At 32.8% G+C, this 17,449-nt stretch overlaps 1 protein-coding gene across 1 annotated transcript in view; it reads left to right on the top strand.

The window, feature by feature from the left end:
* RNF180 (ring finger protein 180) overlaps positions 1-16,893 on the top strand; it is a 228,374-nt gene extending 211,481 nt beyond the window's left edge. The window contains exon 8 of the mRNA XM_011930131.1: positions 16,619-16,893. Coding sequence (XP_011785521.1) covers positions 16,619-16,818 — 200 coding nt within the window. The 3' untranslated portion in view covers positions 16,819-16,893. The remainder of the gene's footprint in view (positions 1-16,618) is intronic.
* Positions 16,894-17,449: the final 556 nt, after the last annotated feature.

Below are 17,449 nucleotides of genomic sequence, written 5' to 3'. Positions count from 1 at the left end.
TTCATGGATGCAGCACACCAACATGGCACAAGTATACATATGTAACAAACCTGCATGTTATGCACATGTACCCTAGAACTTAAAGTATAATAAAAATAAAAAATAAATTAAAAAAAGAGCGAGGTTCTGTCTCAAAAAAAAGAAAAAAAAACTAAGGGAAGCTGAATAAATGGTGGGTTTTATTTATACCAATGGATCAGCATTAGTTCATTAATTGTGACAAATTTGCCATTCTAATATAAGATGCTAACAAGAGGAGAAACCGGGTGTGATGCATAGAGGAACTCTGTGTTAGCTTTGCAATTGTTCTGTAAATCTACAACTAATCTAAAATTTAACAATTACTAGAAAGAAAGAAAGGAAGACTGAAAAAAGGATTCAAGAGGAAGTGATAATATTGAAGACAGGGGAAGAAACTGTCATACAGATAATAGGAGTCCCTGAAGAAGAAATCCAAAGTGAACAGAAGACTGAAATTTGTAAATCAAGAAAAGGTTCCTGAAATAAAATAATTTGAAACTAAAAAAAAAAAGAGGAGTGGTTTAAAATGGATATCAAGGTAGTCCCAGAAGAGGAAAAGAAATTCCCAAAAGTAAGGTAACAACTATCTGGAGAAGAGGGAAGGGGCAGTTCTAACTTCTTTCTTTTGGGGACTTAAGGAGTATGTTAATGATCTGAAGATAGGCTTAAAAGTGTCAGACCTTTGTTGCCAGCTGGTGGAGCTACTACCGTGATTTACCATCCCATAACTGTAGCTGCATCTTTCATTGTTGCAGTGCACATGAAGTAGGACATATTTATTATGACTTAAAACAGATGACTATTAAATGAGATGTATACTCATAAATTTCAGCAGCTATTAGAACATTCATTAAAATAGGATAATATGAAATGTTTTAATATTTACAGATTTATAATTTGCGGTTGAAACCTTGCAAACCACTGAACAGTTTAAACGTTGAAATCTTTGCCTTTACCAGTGTCAGGACTGTGTTATTAACAAAAGCAGCTTCAGATGTTATTCACTCAAAAATGAGGTGTTGCAGAAAAACTTCATAACTGTGCTGGCAATGAAGTGTTTTTTTTGGCAAAATCTTACTCTACATACATGTTTTAACTTTGCTAAGATTATATTGTAATAATTCAAGATGTTGAGAAATAATAGATACTACTATTTTGTGAACAAGACCATTATTTTGTTAATAATAAAGGTGCTACTGCATTATAGTATCACTTAAAATATATAATGCATTTCTGATGCACTGAAATATTGTATAGGTAGCTGGATATAATGCAAGGTTATATATAAATTATAGATTTTATAATATAAATCTAAAAATATTTCATTTTGTTCTATTAATTTTTTCTTCAATACTACACATAAATATCCTTTTTTTCTAATAGCAAAGAGAGAAAACAATAATACCTGCCACAGGTACTGTGTATTCTTTTGTTACTTTTTTCTGGCCTGAGAAGATGAAAAGCCATAGGATAATTTCTAAAAATATTCCAAAGATAATTTAAGAGAGAGAATTTCAATGACTTGAAAAAACTCTGAATTCACTGTGAAACTTACACTTTCAAGTTATTTTCTTCTGCGTTCCTTAGAGTCCTAAAAATTCACACATAAAGGATACATTAATACTCACTTTTAAAAGAGATTATACAAACAACTGGTGGCCATATAGGAGGTTTTTCAAGCTGAATCTGATAATATGACTTCCTTTCAAATGAGCACTGATTTTGTTGGAAACACAAGCAGCAGAGCTTTGAGGAGATAAGACATAGCTGAAGCAATAGTGATTTTTTTAACCCTCAAGAGAAAATCTCTCAATCAGATAAAATTTTTTTTCTAAATTGAATTGTCATTACATTAATGGAGTCTGTTATTTCTGAACAATATTTCCTGTTGGGATGATATTTAAAATATTAAGTACTAGTAACAAAATCTGTATGTAAGTCTAAAATTGTAAAATAGATTTTTTATTCTCTAAATGGCTATTTATAAAACTGATTACCACGTGATATAACTTACTATTTACCATGTCAAGTAATTTGTATTTGTAGATTTAGAAAGTATAGCATTGTTTTGATATGAATATTGCTACTTAAATACCTTGTCTGAGACATGATCCAACAAGAGAGCTTCATCCAATAAGCTTGAGTTAAGATTTTAACTACCTATGAGTCATTTTCTCCTTAATTCCTTGTTTTATTTCAAAAAGGTTGCTAAATAAGTAACCTCTAAAGTATTTCCTAAAAGGACACCTGTTAGTCAGTTCTAACCCAACACTGCTTGCTATAAAACTAAATCAACACTGCTGAACATTTAGCATATCTAACCAGAAGTAAGTCCCGCCCATTTATTATATCAAAAAATGTCCCCTTATATTTCCAAATGTCTGTCACCACCATTCCTTGAGAACAACTGAGGCTACAAATAGACGTAAACATTAATTAGGGTTGCTTATTCTTTTAATGACAAAGAAACGATTTTAAAGTAAGATATATTTCTGTATTTAGAGAGAATGGATTAAATGATTTTTTAAAATACCTGTCTTCTCAAAAAGCAATTGTTTGGAATTTTTAATATAAAATGACAGTCTACGGAAAGAAGCTTTTTGAATTGTCTTAATGTTTGATATACCTGAAATTCATGGTACTATCATAGATACATAAACCGAAACTGGCTGAAGACTCAGCTCCATCACATATGTAACCCATGGCAAATCAACTAAACTCAAAGTTAGAGCCTTCCTTTTTTATTTTTAATCTGTAAAATGGGGTCACATATCTATCCTACATGACTGTTAGTTATGATCTAATACAGTCTGTTCCACAAACTAAATGAGACTCTTTGATGTATTTCCTGACAAAATATAATTTTGTAATATGTTACACGTTAGGTTAAACTTAAAAGTTAAAATCTCTAGTCTATATTTGCTGTTAAAACTTTACCAATGAATTTAAGTTTTTAATATATAGCTATATAATTATAAATAGACTAATTGGTAATATCTAGTTTATTCTGTATTCCACATTAACAGAAGTAAAGGAAAAACATTTTCTGTTTATTACAGAAAAACTAAGTTTTGCTTCATTCATGTGGAAAAAAACCTCAATTTTGAATATAAAATGACTATTGGAAAATATAATTGAACATAAACTGAATGCTATCAAATTAAAACGAATAAACAAAAATTAGAGATTGTGTTTACCTCAACCTTGGAAAGCAACCATTCGGTCAAAACTAATATCACTAATGGATTGCGTAAGTGCTGTTTGCTTATCTTTTTAATATTAAAATTGCCTTCTGGTATTTATTATATTAATATATGTACTCTGCAAACAAAGTAAAAAATAAATTGTGGTTAGCCTAATTGTGTCCAATTTGAAATAGTATAACATAAACCCATAATTCATGAATATAAATATAAATATTAATGTTATATAACCTAGTGACAACTATTATAGCCCCCAGAAACTAAGGAAAAAATTAAAATATGTAAATCCATGTTTACTTTTGGTATTTAAAGTCATAAAAGTTAAAAAGACATCGTATTACCACAAAGTCAGTCTTGATAAATTTTAAAAGATTGAAACGATACAAAGTATCTTCTCTGACCGCATGGAATAAAGCTAGAAATCCATATAAACAGAAAACTGAAAATTCACTAGTATGTGGAAATTAAACAGCACAATCTTCAACAACCAATTGGGTCAAAGAAGAAAGCATGAGGGAAATTAGAAAATACACTGATATGTATGAAAACAAAAATATGGCATACCAAAAATTTACAGGATCCAGCAACAGTAGTGCTAAAAGGGAATTTTATAGCAGTAAATGCCTCCATTAAAAAAGAAGAAAGATCTCAAGTCAACATAATTTTATACTTTGAACTAGAAAAGTGAGCACTCTAAACCCCAAGCTAGCATAAGGAAGAAAATAATACATGATTAGAATAGGGATTAATGAAATACATAATAGAAAAATAGAATCAACAAAACAAAAATTTGGCCAGGAAAACATCAAAAACCTGGGCAAGCTTTTACCTACACTGACAAAGATAAAAGAGAGAGGATGCTTATAAATACAATAAAAAATGAGAGTGGAGACATTACTACCAATTTTACAGAAATAAGGATTATAATACTATGAGCAATTATATATCAACAACTTAGAGGACTTAAGTAAATGCATGAATTTATAAAAACATACAAATTATCTGAACTGAATCTAGAAGAAATAGAAAATCTCAACAGAACTATAACAAGTAAAACGATTGAGTCAGTAATCACAAACTTCCCAAGAAAGAAAAGTCCAGGACCAAACAGCTTCACTGATGAATTCTGCCAAATATTGAAAGAAGCAACATCAATCCTCAAACTCATCAAAAAAAAAAAAAATTGAAGAAGAAACACTTCATGATTCATTCTATGAGGAGGACAGCACTACCTCAGTATGAAAGCCAAAGTTATCAAAAGGAAAGAATTCTAGACCACTATCCCTTTGGAATATAAATGCAAAAATTCTCCACGAAATACTAACAGACTGATTCTAACAGCATATTAAAAGGTTGATGCATTATTGCCAAATGGGATTTATCTAGGAATGCAGGCATGGTTCAACATCAGAAAATCAATGTAATGTACCACATTAATAAAGGGGGGAAAGGGAATTGTTTTACTTGATACAGAAAAGCATTTGACAAAATCTAGCACCCTGTCATGATAAACACACTCAGAAGACTAGGAGTAAGACTGCTTCAACATGACATTGGCACTTAGGAAAACCTCATAGCTGACACCACACATTTGTGAAAAACTGAAAGCTTTCCCCCTAAAATTAGGAACAAAATGAGGATATCCAGTTTAATCACTGCTGTTCAACATTGTGCTGGAAACTCTAGCTGGAACAATTTCATTGATTTATTTATTTATGCCATAAATAAATGACATCCAAATTGGAAAAGAAGCAGTAAAACTCTCTCTATTCAGATGTCCCAATCCTATATATAGAAAATCCCAAAGAATTCAACAGAAAGCTATTAGAGCTAATTAATTTAGCAACATGGCAGGTTATAAGATCAGCACAGAAAAATCACTTGTGTTTCTGTACACTAGGAATGAACAATCCAGAAAGGACACTAAAAGCAATTGGTTTACAATGGCATCTAAAAGAATAAAATACCTAGGAATAATTTTAAGCATGGATGTTAAAACCTTGCACACTGAAAACTATAAGATGTTGCTGAAGGAAATTAAAGAAGATCCAAATAAGTAGAAAGACATTCTGTGTTGATGCATTAGAAGATTTAATACTGTTAAGATATCAGTACTACCCAAGGCCATCTACAGATTTAACAGAATTCCTATCAAAATTTCAACAGCGCTTTTTGTAGAAATGAAAAGGATGATCTTCAGATTCATACAGAATTTCAAGGGTCCTGCATAACCAAAAAAAAATCCTGAAAAGAAGTACAGTGTTCATAATATCAAAACTTACTACAAAGCTACAGTAATCAAAACAGTGTAGTACTGGCATAAAGACAGACATACAGACCAAGGGAATAGAAGTACAGAAATAAATTCATATATCTATGACCAATAGATTTTTGACAAGTCTACTGATGAAGTCCATTCATCTGGGAAAGAACAGTCTCTTTCATAAATAGTGCTAGGTTAGCTGGATTTACATATGCAAAATAATGAAGTTGGACCCCTTAACTCCAAGTTGATCAATGACCTAAATATAAAAATTTAAAAACATAAATTGTGTAAAATAAAGAGGGGTAAATATTTATGAACAGTGGCGTCTTAGATATGACATCAGAATCACAAGCAACAAAAGTAAATTGAACTTGATCAAAATTAAAAATTTTGAAAGGAATCACTTGAGGCCAGGAGTTCAAGACCAACCTGGGCAACATAGTAAGACCCTGTCTCTAACAACAACAACAAAAAATTGTAATTAGCTGAACATGGTGGTGCATGTCTGTAGTCCTCGCTACTTGGGAGGCTGAAGAGTGGGAACATTTTTTCAGCCCAAGAGGTTGAGGCTGAAGTGAGCTATTGCTGTGCCACTGCACTGCAGCCTGGGTGACAGAGTGAGACTATCCCTGAAAAAAAAAAATTAAATGTGGTGCAAGGGACATATCAAGAAAGTAAAAAGACAACATGGCTACATACAGAATGGAAGAAAATGGTTGCAAATCATTTCTGATAATGGCTTAATATTGACTATACATATAAAATGTTAGCAAGGAGAAACTGGAACTCTGATACATTGCTGGTGGAAATGTAAATTCCTCAAAAAGCTAATTATAGAATTACCATATGACTCTACAGTTCTGTGTATACCCAAAAGAATTGAAAACAGGGACTCAAAAAGATATTTGTATGCCAGTGTTCATTGCTGCATTATTCACAATAGCCAAAGGTAGAAACAACCTAAATTCCCATTAGCAATTGAATGGATAAACGAAATGTGGTATACAATAGGTAAAAAGGAATAAAAGCCATAAAAAGGAATGATATTCTGATACATACTGCAATATGGTTGAAGCTTGAAGACATTATACTCAGTAAAATAAGCCAAACACAAAAGGCCAAGATTGAGTGATTCCACTTACATGAGATAGCTACAACAGGCAAATTCATATAGGTAGAAAGCAGAATAGAGATTACCAGTGGCTGGGGAGAGGGACTCATGAGTTATTGCTTAATGGCTACAGTTTCTGTTTGGGATAATGAAAAAACTTGACAATAAATAGTGGTGATGGTTGTACAACATTGTGAATGTAGTTATTGCCACTGAGTTGTACACTTAAAATTAGTTAAAATGACAAATATTATGTTATATATATCTTACCCAATAAAAACTATTTTTTAAAAAAAAGTGGTATTCAATTCTTACCTGGTTATTGAACCAAAACAAAAAAAATTGTAATGTAGCCTGATAACTTTAAAAACTATATTGAAATTTAAGCAGATGTTAAAAGTAATGTACAATAAATTTTAACTTATTCAATATAAAAGGTTAGCTTTCAGAATTAATACTTTTTACTCTAGGAGCCTAAGGATATAGGAGAAAAGATGAAATTTAAAATCTCTTTTGCATTAACTTTTTAAGTATATTAACAGTAACTCTATACCTAGTTGTGACTATAAATATATCACTCCACCTCTGCTAAGACCTACTTATATCAATCAACTTTTGACACAACAAAAGTCTTATGTAATATGAAGCAGTAAAATATTGTGCTTTAACCTTTTATCCATCCCATCATATGTGAAAGATAGGACATGTCTCATTTTTAATACTAATTTCAAGACTCTCTGAATTAGCCTCTAAAGAACCTACAAAATGTATTTCAAATATATTCATATGAATTTTCAATTCCTGCCGAAAATAAATTTGAAAGCCTTGAGTTAGGACAGTCTCAAAAATATGCTAATTATTTGTTTTATTCTCTAAAGTCTATCCTTTTATGCAGGTACTCATCCATCCAAAAACATTTATTGAATGCCCACTATTAGCACAACACAACCTACCAAAATACAAAAATTCGTGATTAGAGATAGTTTTTCTATCTGTGAAACAACCTTCAAAATAATAGAGTTCACTTTATGGTCTTTGATGGTGAATATAAATTTGAATCATATTCTGTAGGGAAAAAAGTCATAGCCTTGTTTTCTAGGATATGAGAGAGAAATCACTCTGACGTAAAATTACTTCTACAAAATAGAATTGAAGAAAAGACAAGAGTATCTTTGTAATTTTTGTAATCTAAACCTGATGGCAACTTGGAGATTTTTCTTCACGGGTCCTTCTTCCTCTTTGATTTCACCACAATGAATTTCTCCAAGAGCTCATTTTTTCCATGTGGGAAAACAAGTCAGATTCAACTTCCATTTTTATCACCTGTTTCTTCCACGGTTTTATTAGTTACTTCATTGTTTTCAGTAAGAATTCATAGTAAGATTAAAATTTTCCCTGAACTGCCGAGTGCTGCACCCCACATCATCCTAAACCTTGGAACCCAACCTAAATCACAATGACAGAGCAGCCCCTGTCTGGTATATTGCTGGTTATTGTGGCAGAGGAAAAGAGACTGCTGCAAAGCAACCTAAATGGATAAATGCCTCTACCCAGAAACAACACACATAACTTTCATTGGACAACCATTTTCACTGGTCAAGTCCCATGGCCTTCATAACTTCCAGGGGACAGGGAAGTACAAACAAACCATGTAATCAGAGACTAGAATATTTCTGAAGAGCCTTAAGGGAACAGTTTTGAAAGTTTTAATCCAGTTTATTTGAAAACTTGGATATAATGGATAATCTTTTATAAAAGTTATTAGAAATGGCTCGAGAATAACTAGAAGATATAAAGAGACCAACAAATATTAAATAAATTGGTAGGTATTTTTAAGTCTGCCCATAGACCTGAAAAAACTACAGGCCCAAGTGGTTGTATAGGCTAGATTTATCAAACCTTTAAGAATTCTATTTTTATGCAAACTGTTTAAGATACTAAAAGAGATTACAAGATTACCAGTGTCTAGAACTGTTAATGGCTTGAGATTTTACCTTATTTGTAAGCTAACAGGTTATTTGGCCACTGTCATAGTTGGTGGCAGAAGACACAGACTTATGTGTTAGAGACAAAGGATGGTTTGTTACTCACTGTGGTAGCCAGAGTAGCAGCATTTGTGATGGATACCTGAGCCTCATTTCCCATAGGATATCATGATATCCATATATGCAGTGGGGTGTGTTACATAGGAGAACTCTAAGCTTACAAAACCCAAATCTTTTATAACAGGCATTAAAAATGCTGTGTTCTAAGAATACAAACAAACCTATACTCTGCTCCAAAGGGAGATACTCTCTCTTCTAAGACAGTTTACTATGCAAATATCTTTCAAAACATAGTCCAGAACAAAGGCAGTTAGTACTTATGCTTGTAAGATGTGCACACACACAGAGATCCATGGAAAATTGTCACCTAATAGCTAACATGTTTTATGAAGCCAATAAAATCACGATACACAAACCAGGTAGAAGTAGCATAAAACAGAATACTCTAGACCAATCTCCCTTTTAGCATATGGATTAAAATGCCATATAAAATAGTAGCAAGCTGAGTTCCTCAGTATATAAAAACCAGTATTAAGGACATGTGGAATTTATCCATGTGAAGGAATGGTATATATGAGGGAGGAAAATCAATTTAATAAATTTAATATTATTCAACAATAGAAAAATTCACAAGTTGAATTTATCACATTAACATATTAAAGGAAAAAACCATATGAACGTCTTCAGAGATACAGAGAAATTATTTTGACTTGTGAATAATGAGTATGTGGAATATTGGCACAAGAATTCAATTCTTCAGATTCCTTGAAGCGTACAGTTTTCACTGCAGTATGCCTTTTTTTCACTGGATTGTGTGGCAAAAAAGTGAAGTATGTGTCTTTATTATGTCTCTTACTTTAAAACAGCATGGTTAAAATGAACTATAGCATAGTTAAAATGAACTAAGAATACTGAGTACTCTTTAAACTGTGTCTTAATAGCAAAATAATTACCAACTTATCACAAAGAATAAGTTATGATTATGCCTGTAAAAGTGAATTCCTGGTACAGAAGCTTCTCTTACCATTAACTCCAATCCAAATATTTTTTTAAAATGAAGTGGTTGTATATATTAAAATATATACATTGACTACTATGTTATAATAGTTCTAAGTGTATTGTCTCCTGTACCATGCATTTTAAATGGAGACAAAAATTGGTACTTGGTGGACAAAAAAAAATCTTGGATATTAGAGTGGTTTGTGATCCTCATAAGCTCAACCCTACCAGACAAAATCTTACACTTATTTAATTTGTCCTATTAGAAACTAGAAATTTAAATTTAATAAATTTAACTTATTAATTTAAATTTAAATTTATTGATTAAAATAATTTTTTAACTTTTAGGTTCAGGGGTACATGTGCAAGTGTTATATAGGTAAACTCATGTCACAGGGATTTGATACACAGATTATTTCATCACTGAGGTACTAAGCCTAGGAACCAATAGTTATTTTTCTGCTCCTCTCCGTTCTCCCACCCTTCACCTTCTGATAGACCCCAGTGTCTACTGTTCCCCGCTTTGTGTCCATGTGTTCTCATCATTTAGCTCCAACTTATAAGTGAGAACATGTGATATTTGGTTTTCTGTTCCTACATTAGCTTGCTAAGGATAATGACCTCCAGCCCCATCCATGTTCCTGCAAAGGCTATGATCTCATTCTTTTTTATGGCTGCTTAGTATTCCATAGTGTAGATGTACCACATTTTCTTTATCCAGTCTACCATTGTTGGGCATTTAGGTTGATTCCATGTCTTTGCTATTGTGAATAGTGCTACAAAGAACATACATGTGCATGTGTCTTTATGATAGAATGATTTATATTCCTTTGGGTATATACCCAGTAATGGGATTGCTGGGGTTGAATGGTAGTTCTGTTTTTAGGACTTTGAGGAATCGCCACACAGCTTTCCACAATGGTTGAACTAATTTATAATTTACACTCTCAACAGTGTATAAGCATTTCTTTTTCTCTGCAATCTCACCAGCATCTTTTATTTTTGGACTTTTCAATAGTAGCCATTCTGACTGGTGTGAGATGGTATCTCGTTGTGGTTTTGATTTGCATTTCTCTAATGATCAGTGATATTGAGCTTTTTTGCTGTTTCTTGGCCATATGTATGTCTTCTTTTCAAGAATGTCTGTTCATGTCTTTTGCCCACTTTTTAAAGGAGTTGTTTTTTTCTTGTAAATTTAAGTGCCTTATAGAGGCTGGATATTAGACCTTTGTCAGATGCATAGTTTGCAAAAATTTTCTCTCACTCTGCAGGTTGTCTATTTATTCTGTTAATAGTTTCTTTTGCTGTGGAGAAGCTCTTTAGTTTAATTATATCCCAGTTATCAGTTTTTGCTTTTGATGCAGAATTGCTTTTGGCATCTTCATCATGAAATCTTTGCCCATTCCTATGTCCAGAAATCAATTGGACATATTGCGTATATTGTCTTCCAGGGTTTTTATGTTTTGGGGTTTTACATTTAAGTCTTTAACCCATCTTGAATTGATTTTTAATGTGGTATAAGTAAGGGGTCCACTTCAGTCTTCTACATGTAGCAAGCCAGTTATCCAAGCACCATTTATTGAATAGAGAGTACTTTCCCCATTGTTTGTTCATGTCAGCTTTGTTGAAAATCAGATGGTTGTTGATGTGCAACCCTATTTTGGGGCTCTCTATTCTGTTCCATTGATCTCTGTTTTTGTACTAGTAGCATGCTGTTTTGGTTGCTATCGCCCTGTAGCATAGTTTGAAGGCAGATAGCATGATGCCTCCAGCTTTATTCTTATTGCTTAGGATTTCCTTGGCTATTCAGGCTCTTTTTTGGTTCCATATGAATTTTGAAGTAGTTTTCTCTAGTTCTGTGAGGAATGTCATTGGTAATTTGCTAGGAACAGCATTAAATCTTTAAATTGCTTTGGACAGTATGGCCATTTTAATGATATTGATTATTCCTGTCCATCACATGAAATGTTTTTCCTTTTGTCTGTATCATCTCTGATTTCTTTGAGTAGTGGTTTGTAGTTTTCCTTGTAGATATCTTTCACCTTCCTGGTTAGCTGTATTCCTGGGTATTTTATTTTTTTGTAGTAATTGTGAATGGGAATTTGTTCTTAATTTGGCTTTCTGCTCACCTGTTGTTGGTGTATAGGAATGCTAGTGAGCTTTGCATATTGAGTTTCTAACTTGAGAATTTGCTGAATTTGCTTATCAGCTTAAGAACGTTTAGACTGAGACTATGGGGCTATCTAGATATAGAATCATGTTGTCTGCAAATAGGGATAGTTTGACTTCCTCTCTTCCTATTTGGATGCTCTTTCTTTCTTTCTCTTGCCTGATTACTCTGTCCAGGACTTCCAATGCTTGTCAAATAAGAGTGGTTACAGAGGGCATCCTTGTCTTATGATGGTTTTCAAGGGGAATGCTTCCAGCTTTTGCCAATTCAGTATGATGTTGGCTGTGGGGTTGTCATAGATGGCCTTATTATTGAGGTATATTCCCTCAATACCTAGTTTGTTGAGAGTTAACGTGAAACGATGTTGAATTTTATTGAAAGCCTTTTCTGCATCTATTGAGATGGTTATTGTCTTTAGTTCTGTTTATGTGACAAATCACATTTATTGATCTACATACATTGAACCACACTTGAATCCCAGGGATAAAGCCTACTTGTTTGTGGTGAACTCACTTTTTGATGTGCTGATAAATTCAGTTTGCCAGCATTATGTTGTGGATTTTTGCATCAATGTTCGTCAAGGACATTGGCCTGAAGTTTTATTTTTTTGTTGTTTTGTCTGCAAGGCTTTGCTGTGAGGATGATGCTGGCCTCATAGAATGCATTGAAGAGGAGTCTCTCCTAAATTTTTTTGGCATAGTTTCAGTAGGAATGGTACCAGCGTTCTTTGTATATCTTATAGAATTTGGCTGTGAATCAGTCTGGTCCTGGAATTTTTTTGGTTGATAGGCTAATACTGATTCAATTTCAGAGCTCATTATTGGTTGCTTTACGGATTCAATTTCTTTCTGGTTCAGTCTTGGGAGTGTGTATGTGTCCAGGAGTTTATCCATTTGTTGCAGATTTTCTAGTTTGTATGCATAGAAGTGTCCATAATATTCTCTAATGGTTACTTGTATTTCTGTGGAGTCAGTGGTGTAATAATATCCCCTTTGTTGTTTCTGATTGTGTTTACTTGGATGTTCCCTTTTCTTGTTTATTAGTCTAGTTAGTGGTCTATCTGAATTTTTTCAAAAAAAAAAAACAGCTTTTGGTTTTGTTGATATTTGAATGGCTTTTTGTATCTGTCTCCTTCAGTTCAGCTTTGATTTTGATTATTTCTTGTCTTCTAGCTTTGGGGTTGGTTTGCTCTTGTTTCTCTAGTTATAATGTTAGGCTGTTAATTTCAGATCTTTCTAACTTTTTGATGTGGGTGTTTAGTGCTGTAAGTTTCCCTTTTAACTCTTCTCATTAGTTTCAAAGAGCTTCTTGGTTTTTGCCTTCATTTCATTATTTGCCCAAAAGTCATTCAGAAGCAGGTTAATTTCCATGTAAATGTATAGTTTTGGGACATATTCTTCTTATTAAATTCTGTTTTTATTGCATTGTGGTCCAGGGTTGTGGATGTTTTGATGTCAGTTTTAATTTTCTGGGGACTGTTTTATGTTCAATTGTGTGGGCAATTTTAGAGTATGTGCCATGTGGCAATGACAAGAATGTTGTTTGGTGGTTGCGAGTTCTGTCCATTTGGTCAAGTGTCAAGTTCAGGTCCTGAATATCTTTGTTAATTTCCTTCCTAGTGATATAATGCTTTCAGTGGGGTGTTGATAGCTCCCACTATTAGTGTGAAGGAGTCTATATCTCTTTAAAAGTCTCTAAGAACTTGCTTTATGAATCTGGGTGCTCCTGTGTTGGGTGCATATATATTTAGGTTAAGTCTTCTTATAGAATTGAACCCTTTACCATTATGTAATGCCCCTCTTTGTCTTTTTTAATCTTTGTTGGTTTAAAGTCTTTGTGAAACTAGGATTGCAACCCCTGCTTTTTAATGCTTTCCATTTGCTTGGTAGATTTTTCTCCATCCCTTTATTTTGAGCCTATAGGTGTCACTGGATGTAAGATGAGTCTCTTGAAGATGGCATACCATTGGATCTTGGTCCTTTATACAGCTTGCCATGCTGTGCCTTTTTTTTTTTTTTTTTAACTGTGGTATTTAGCACATTTACATTCAAGGTTAGTATTGATATATGTGGATTTGATCCTGTTGTTAGTTGTTTATTATGCTAACATGTTTGTATGGTTGCTTTATAGTGTCACTGGTCTGTGAACTTAGAATTTTTGCAGTGGGTGGTAACAGTCTTTCCTTTCCATATTTGATGCATCTTTCAGGAGCTCTTGTAAGGCTGATCTCATGGTGACAAATTCCGTCAGCCTTTGCTTGTCTGAAAAGGATATTATTTCTCCCTTGCTTATGAAGCTTAGTTTGGCCATATATGAAATTCTTGGTTGAAATTTCTTTTAAGAATGTTGAATATAGACCTCCAATCTCTTCTGGCTTGTAAGGTTTCTGCTGAGAGGTTCACTGTCAGTCTGATGGACTACTCTTTGTAGGTGATCTTTCTCTCTAGCTGCCTTTAACATTTTTTCTTTCATTTCCACCCTGGAGAATTTTATGATTATATGTCTTGGGGATAACCTTATTAAATATTTTGCATTCACTGGATTTGAACGTTGGCCTCCATAGCTAGGTTGGGGGAGTTCTCGTGGATGATCTCCTGTAATATGTTTTCCAAGTTGCTTCTCTCCCCATCTCTTTCAGTAAATGAAATACAAAATATACTCAAGCACTTCAATAATAGTTTAGATAAAGCAGAAGAAAAAATGTCAGAACTTGAAGACAGGTCTCTTGAAATAACCCAGTCAGACAAAAATAAAGAAAAAAGAATTTTAAAAGGATGAACAAAGCCTGTGTGACATATGGGACACCACAAACTGACCAAATATTCAAATTTTTGGTGTCCCAGAGATGAAGTGAAAATGAAAGGGATAGGAAACATATTTAATGAAATAACAGATGAAAGTTTCACAAGGCTAGAAAATTATTTACATATCAAGATACAGGAAGCTCAGAAATCCCCAAATAGGCATACTGCAAAAAGGTTTTCTCCGTGGTACATAGAGCCAAACTATCAAGAGTCAAAGATAGAATCTTTAAAACAGGAAAAGTATCTAGTCACTTACAAGGGAACCCCAATCAGAAAACACTGGATTTCTCAGTAGAAACCTTATAGACCAGAGAATAGAATGACATACTCAAAGTGCTGAAGAAAAAAAATGGCAGCCAAGGATATGATACCTGACAAAGTTTTCCTTCAGAAATGAAGGATAAATAATGCCTTTTCCAGACAAGGAAATGCTGATGGAATTCATCACCACTAGGCTGGCCCTGTAAGAAATGCTTAGGGGAGTCCTACACCTGGAAGCAAAAGAATGACATCATGAAAACACTTGAAAGTAAAACCCAAATGGTAGAACATACATACAAATAAGAGAAAAAATACAAAGGATACCACTACAGAAAACCACCAGACTACAAAGATAAACAATAAAATATTGCATATATGCCATAAAAATGTACAAATATTGTGTGGCATTAAAAAAAGTTTTTTAATCAGATATGATAGAAAGTCAACCAAGATCAATTAGAAACCATTTTAAAACCTATTTGAAATGTAGCTCTACAAATTAATTTAAAATATCACTTACTTCGTGTTTATCTTTTTAAATTTCATGTTTTGAACCTATATAAGTAAATATAATTTCCAAATAAACTTAATACATAAAAAATAGGATAGTTCTTGATTAAAGAGTTTTGACTTTAAACGACCATACTAATACCCAGGTAAATGCAACCTTGCCATCAGAATAAGCAGCCTGACCTAGAGCATATTTAACATTACTCAATTGTTGTAACAAATGAACAAATGTAAAAAAGCTCTAGCCTCAAGCTAGAGCTTCACAGAACTTTTATCACCAGAATTGCTAGCAAGTACCAGAATTACATTTTTCTGCCTAGTTTATTATGCTGTCCCTGCTCCCTAACACAAATAAACACAGAAATACTTAAAGTAGATAAGTAAAAAGCAAAAGATTAATAGGTTATCAGTCCTCAGAAAATTGAATTTTGTTTTTTAAATGACTTTGAGTTTATATATTGGTCAACCAAAAAAAAACAAGTTGCTATTAAGCAGGTTTTTTCTCAAGCTCTAATTAGCATTAAATATACAAAAGAAAATTGTATTTCATGGTGTAATATTTCTCAGAAATGTCATATTCATTTAGTAATAAGTAGACTATAGTTTACTTTCAAGATTTGCTTTTTCTGTACCAACCAATCCCCATGCTTTGAATTCTATGGAAATTAAAGCTAAATTTCTTTAAAGGAGTATCATTATGTCTGTCCAGTTTATTCGATGCTAAAACAAAATAAGATATTCTTCTTAGAACCTTGCTCAAAGAATTAAACTGAATGAAATTCTCATAGTATAAGATACAAGGTTAAGTTCGTGATCAGAAGTTATAAAAACAGTTGTAAAAATAAAACATGAATAAGGTTTAAATTTAGAAAATATTCTCTTGAAAATAATTACATTTGGTCCCCACAAATTTTTGAAGAAATCAGATAGCAGAGATGAGAAATTCATGACTAAAAGAGATAAATGTCTTGCCCCAATGAAGTGGCAGACCTAGGCAAATCTCCTGACTTAATATCCTGTGTTCTTTGCTACCCTGCTTTTAATGCCCTGAACTAGAAGAGGCTTCTAATAGTTGCTCATCGTTGAAAAAACTATCGGGAAACAACATAAATCCACTCAGTGTAATCAAGATATGCTTTGGTTAATTGTACTTGTGTTCATGTTGCAGGTTCTTTTCTGAGCACTAGCTTGAATTTAATGGGCTTTAATATGTTCATACATCTTCTAGGTTTCCACAGACGTGCAGCTCCAGTTACAAGAAGGCAGTTCCCGCATGGTGCACACAGGATGGATTACCTGCACTTTGAGGATGATAGCCGTGGATGGTGGTTTGACATGGATATGGTGATCATATATATTTATTCAGTGAACTGGGTCATTGGATTCATTGTTTTCTGCTTTCTTTGCTATTTTTTCTTTCCGTTTTAGGAATTTCCATACCTTACTACAGTTGGTATACAATCATAAATGATGTAAATAACAATTGCTTAAACATTTTTAAAATGTTTAAATGTTGAAGTTTTTTTTAATGTTGCATTATACAAATTGTTGGTGTTTATAGAAAGCCTGAGAATAATGAATCATTTATTAATGTTTTTCATGTAACAAACTAACTTTATTCAAGAGCTAACCTACCCAACACTTAGCAACAGTGCACTATTAATTTCATAGTTGTTCTTGGGTTAGGATTTGGGGCTCTGATTTTATAATATCACTTTAATACTTATTTTGATTGTAAAAAACTGAAGTTTTCTCTCCACTTAAAATAGTAAAAATACAAAAAGAAATGATAATCTAGGTAGATATTATCTTTACTGATAAAATATTTAATCACCACTTATTCTCAGGCAAATTATATGTATTAAAGATAAACCATATTCTCTGGGAAATAATGTATGTTCAGTTTTGGTTTCTAATTATCACTACTTATATCCCTTTCTATTACCAAGAAAACTGACTATTCTTTTTGTACAGATCTAATTAGTGCAACATTTTAAATTATTATGAACAGAATAGTAAATACAAATCATGAGACTAATCCCTACGAATAGACACTTTA

Source organism: Colobus angolensis, unplaced genomic scaffold, assembly GCF_000951035.1.
Source record: "Colobus angolensis palliatus isolate OR3802 unplaced genomic scaffold, Cang.pa_1.0 Scaffold84, whole genome shotgun sequence".
Classification (NCBI taxonomy): Eukaryota; Metazoa; Chordata; class Mammalia; order Primates; family Cercopithecidae; genus Colobus; species Colobus angolensis.
This window is presented reverse-complemented; position numbering and strand designations above follow the sequence as displayed.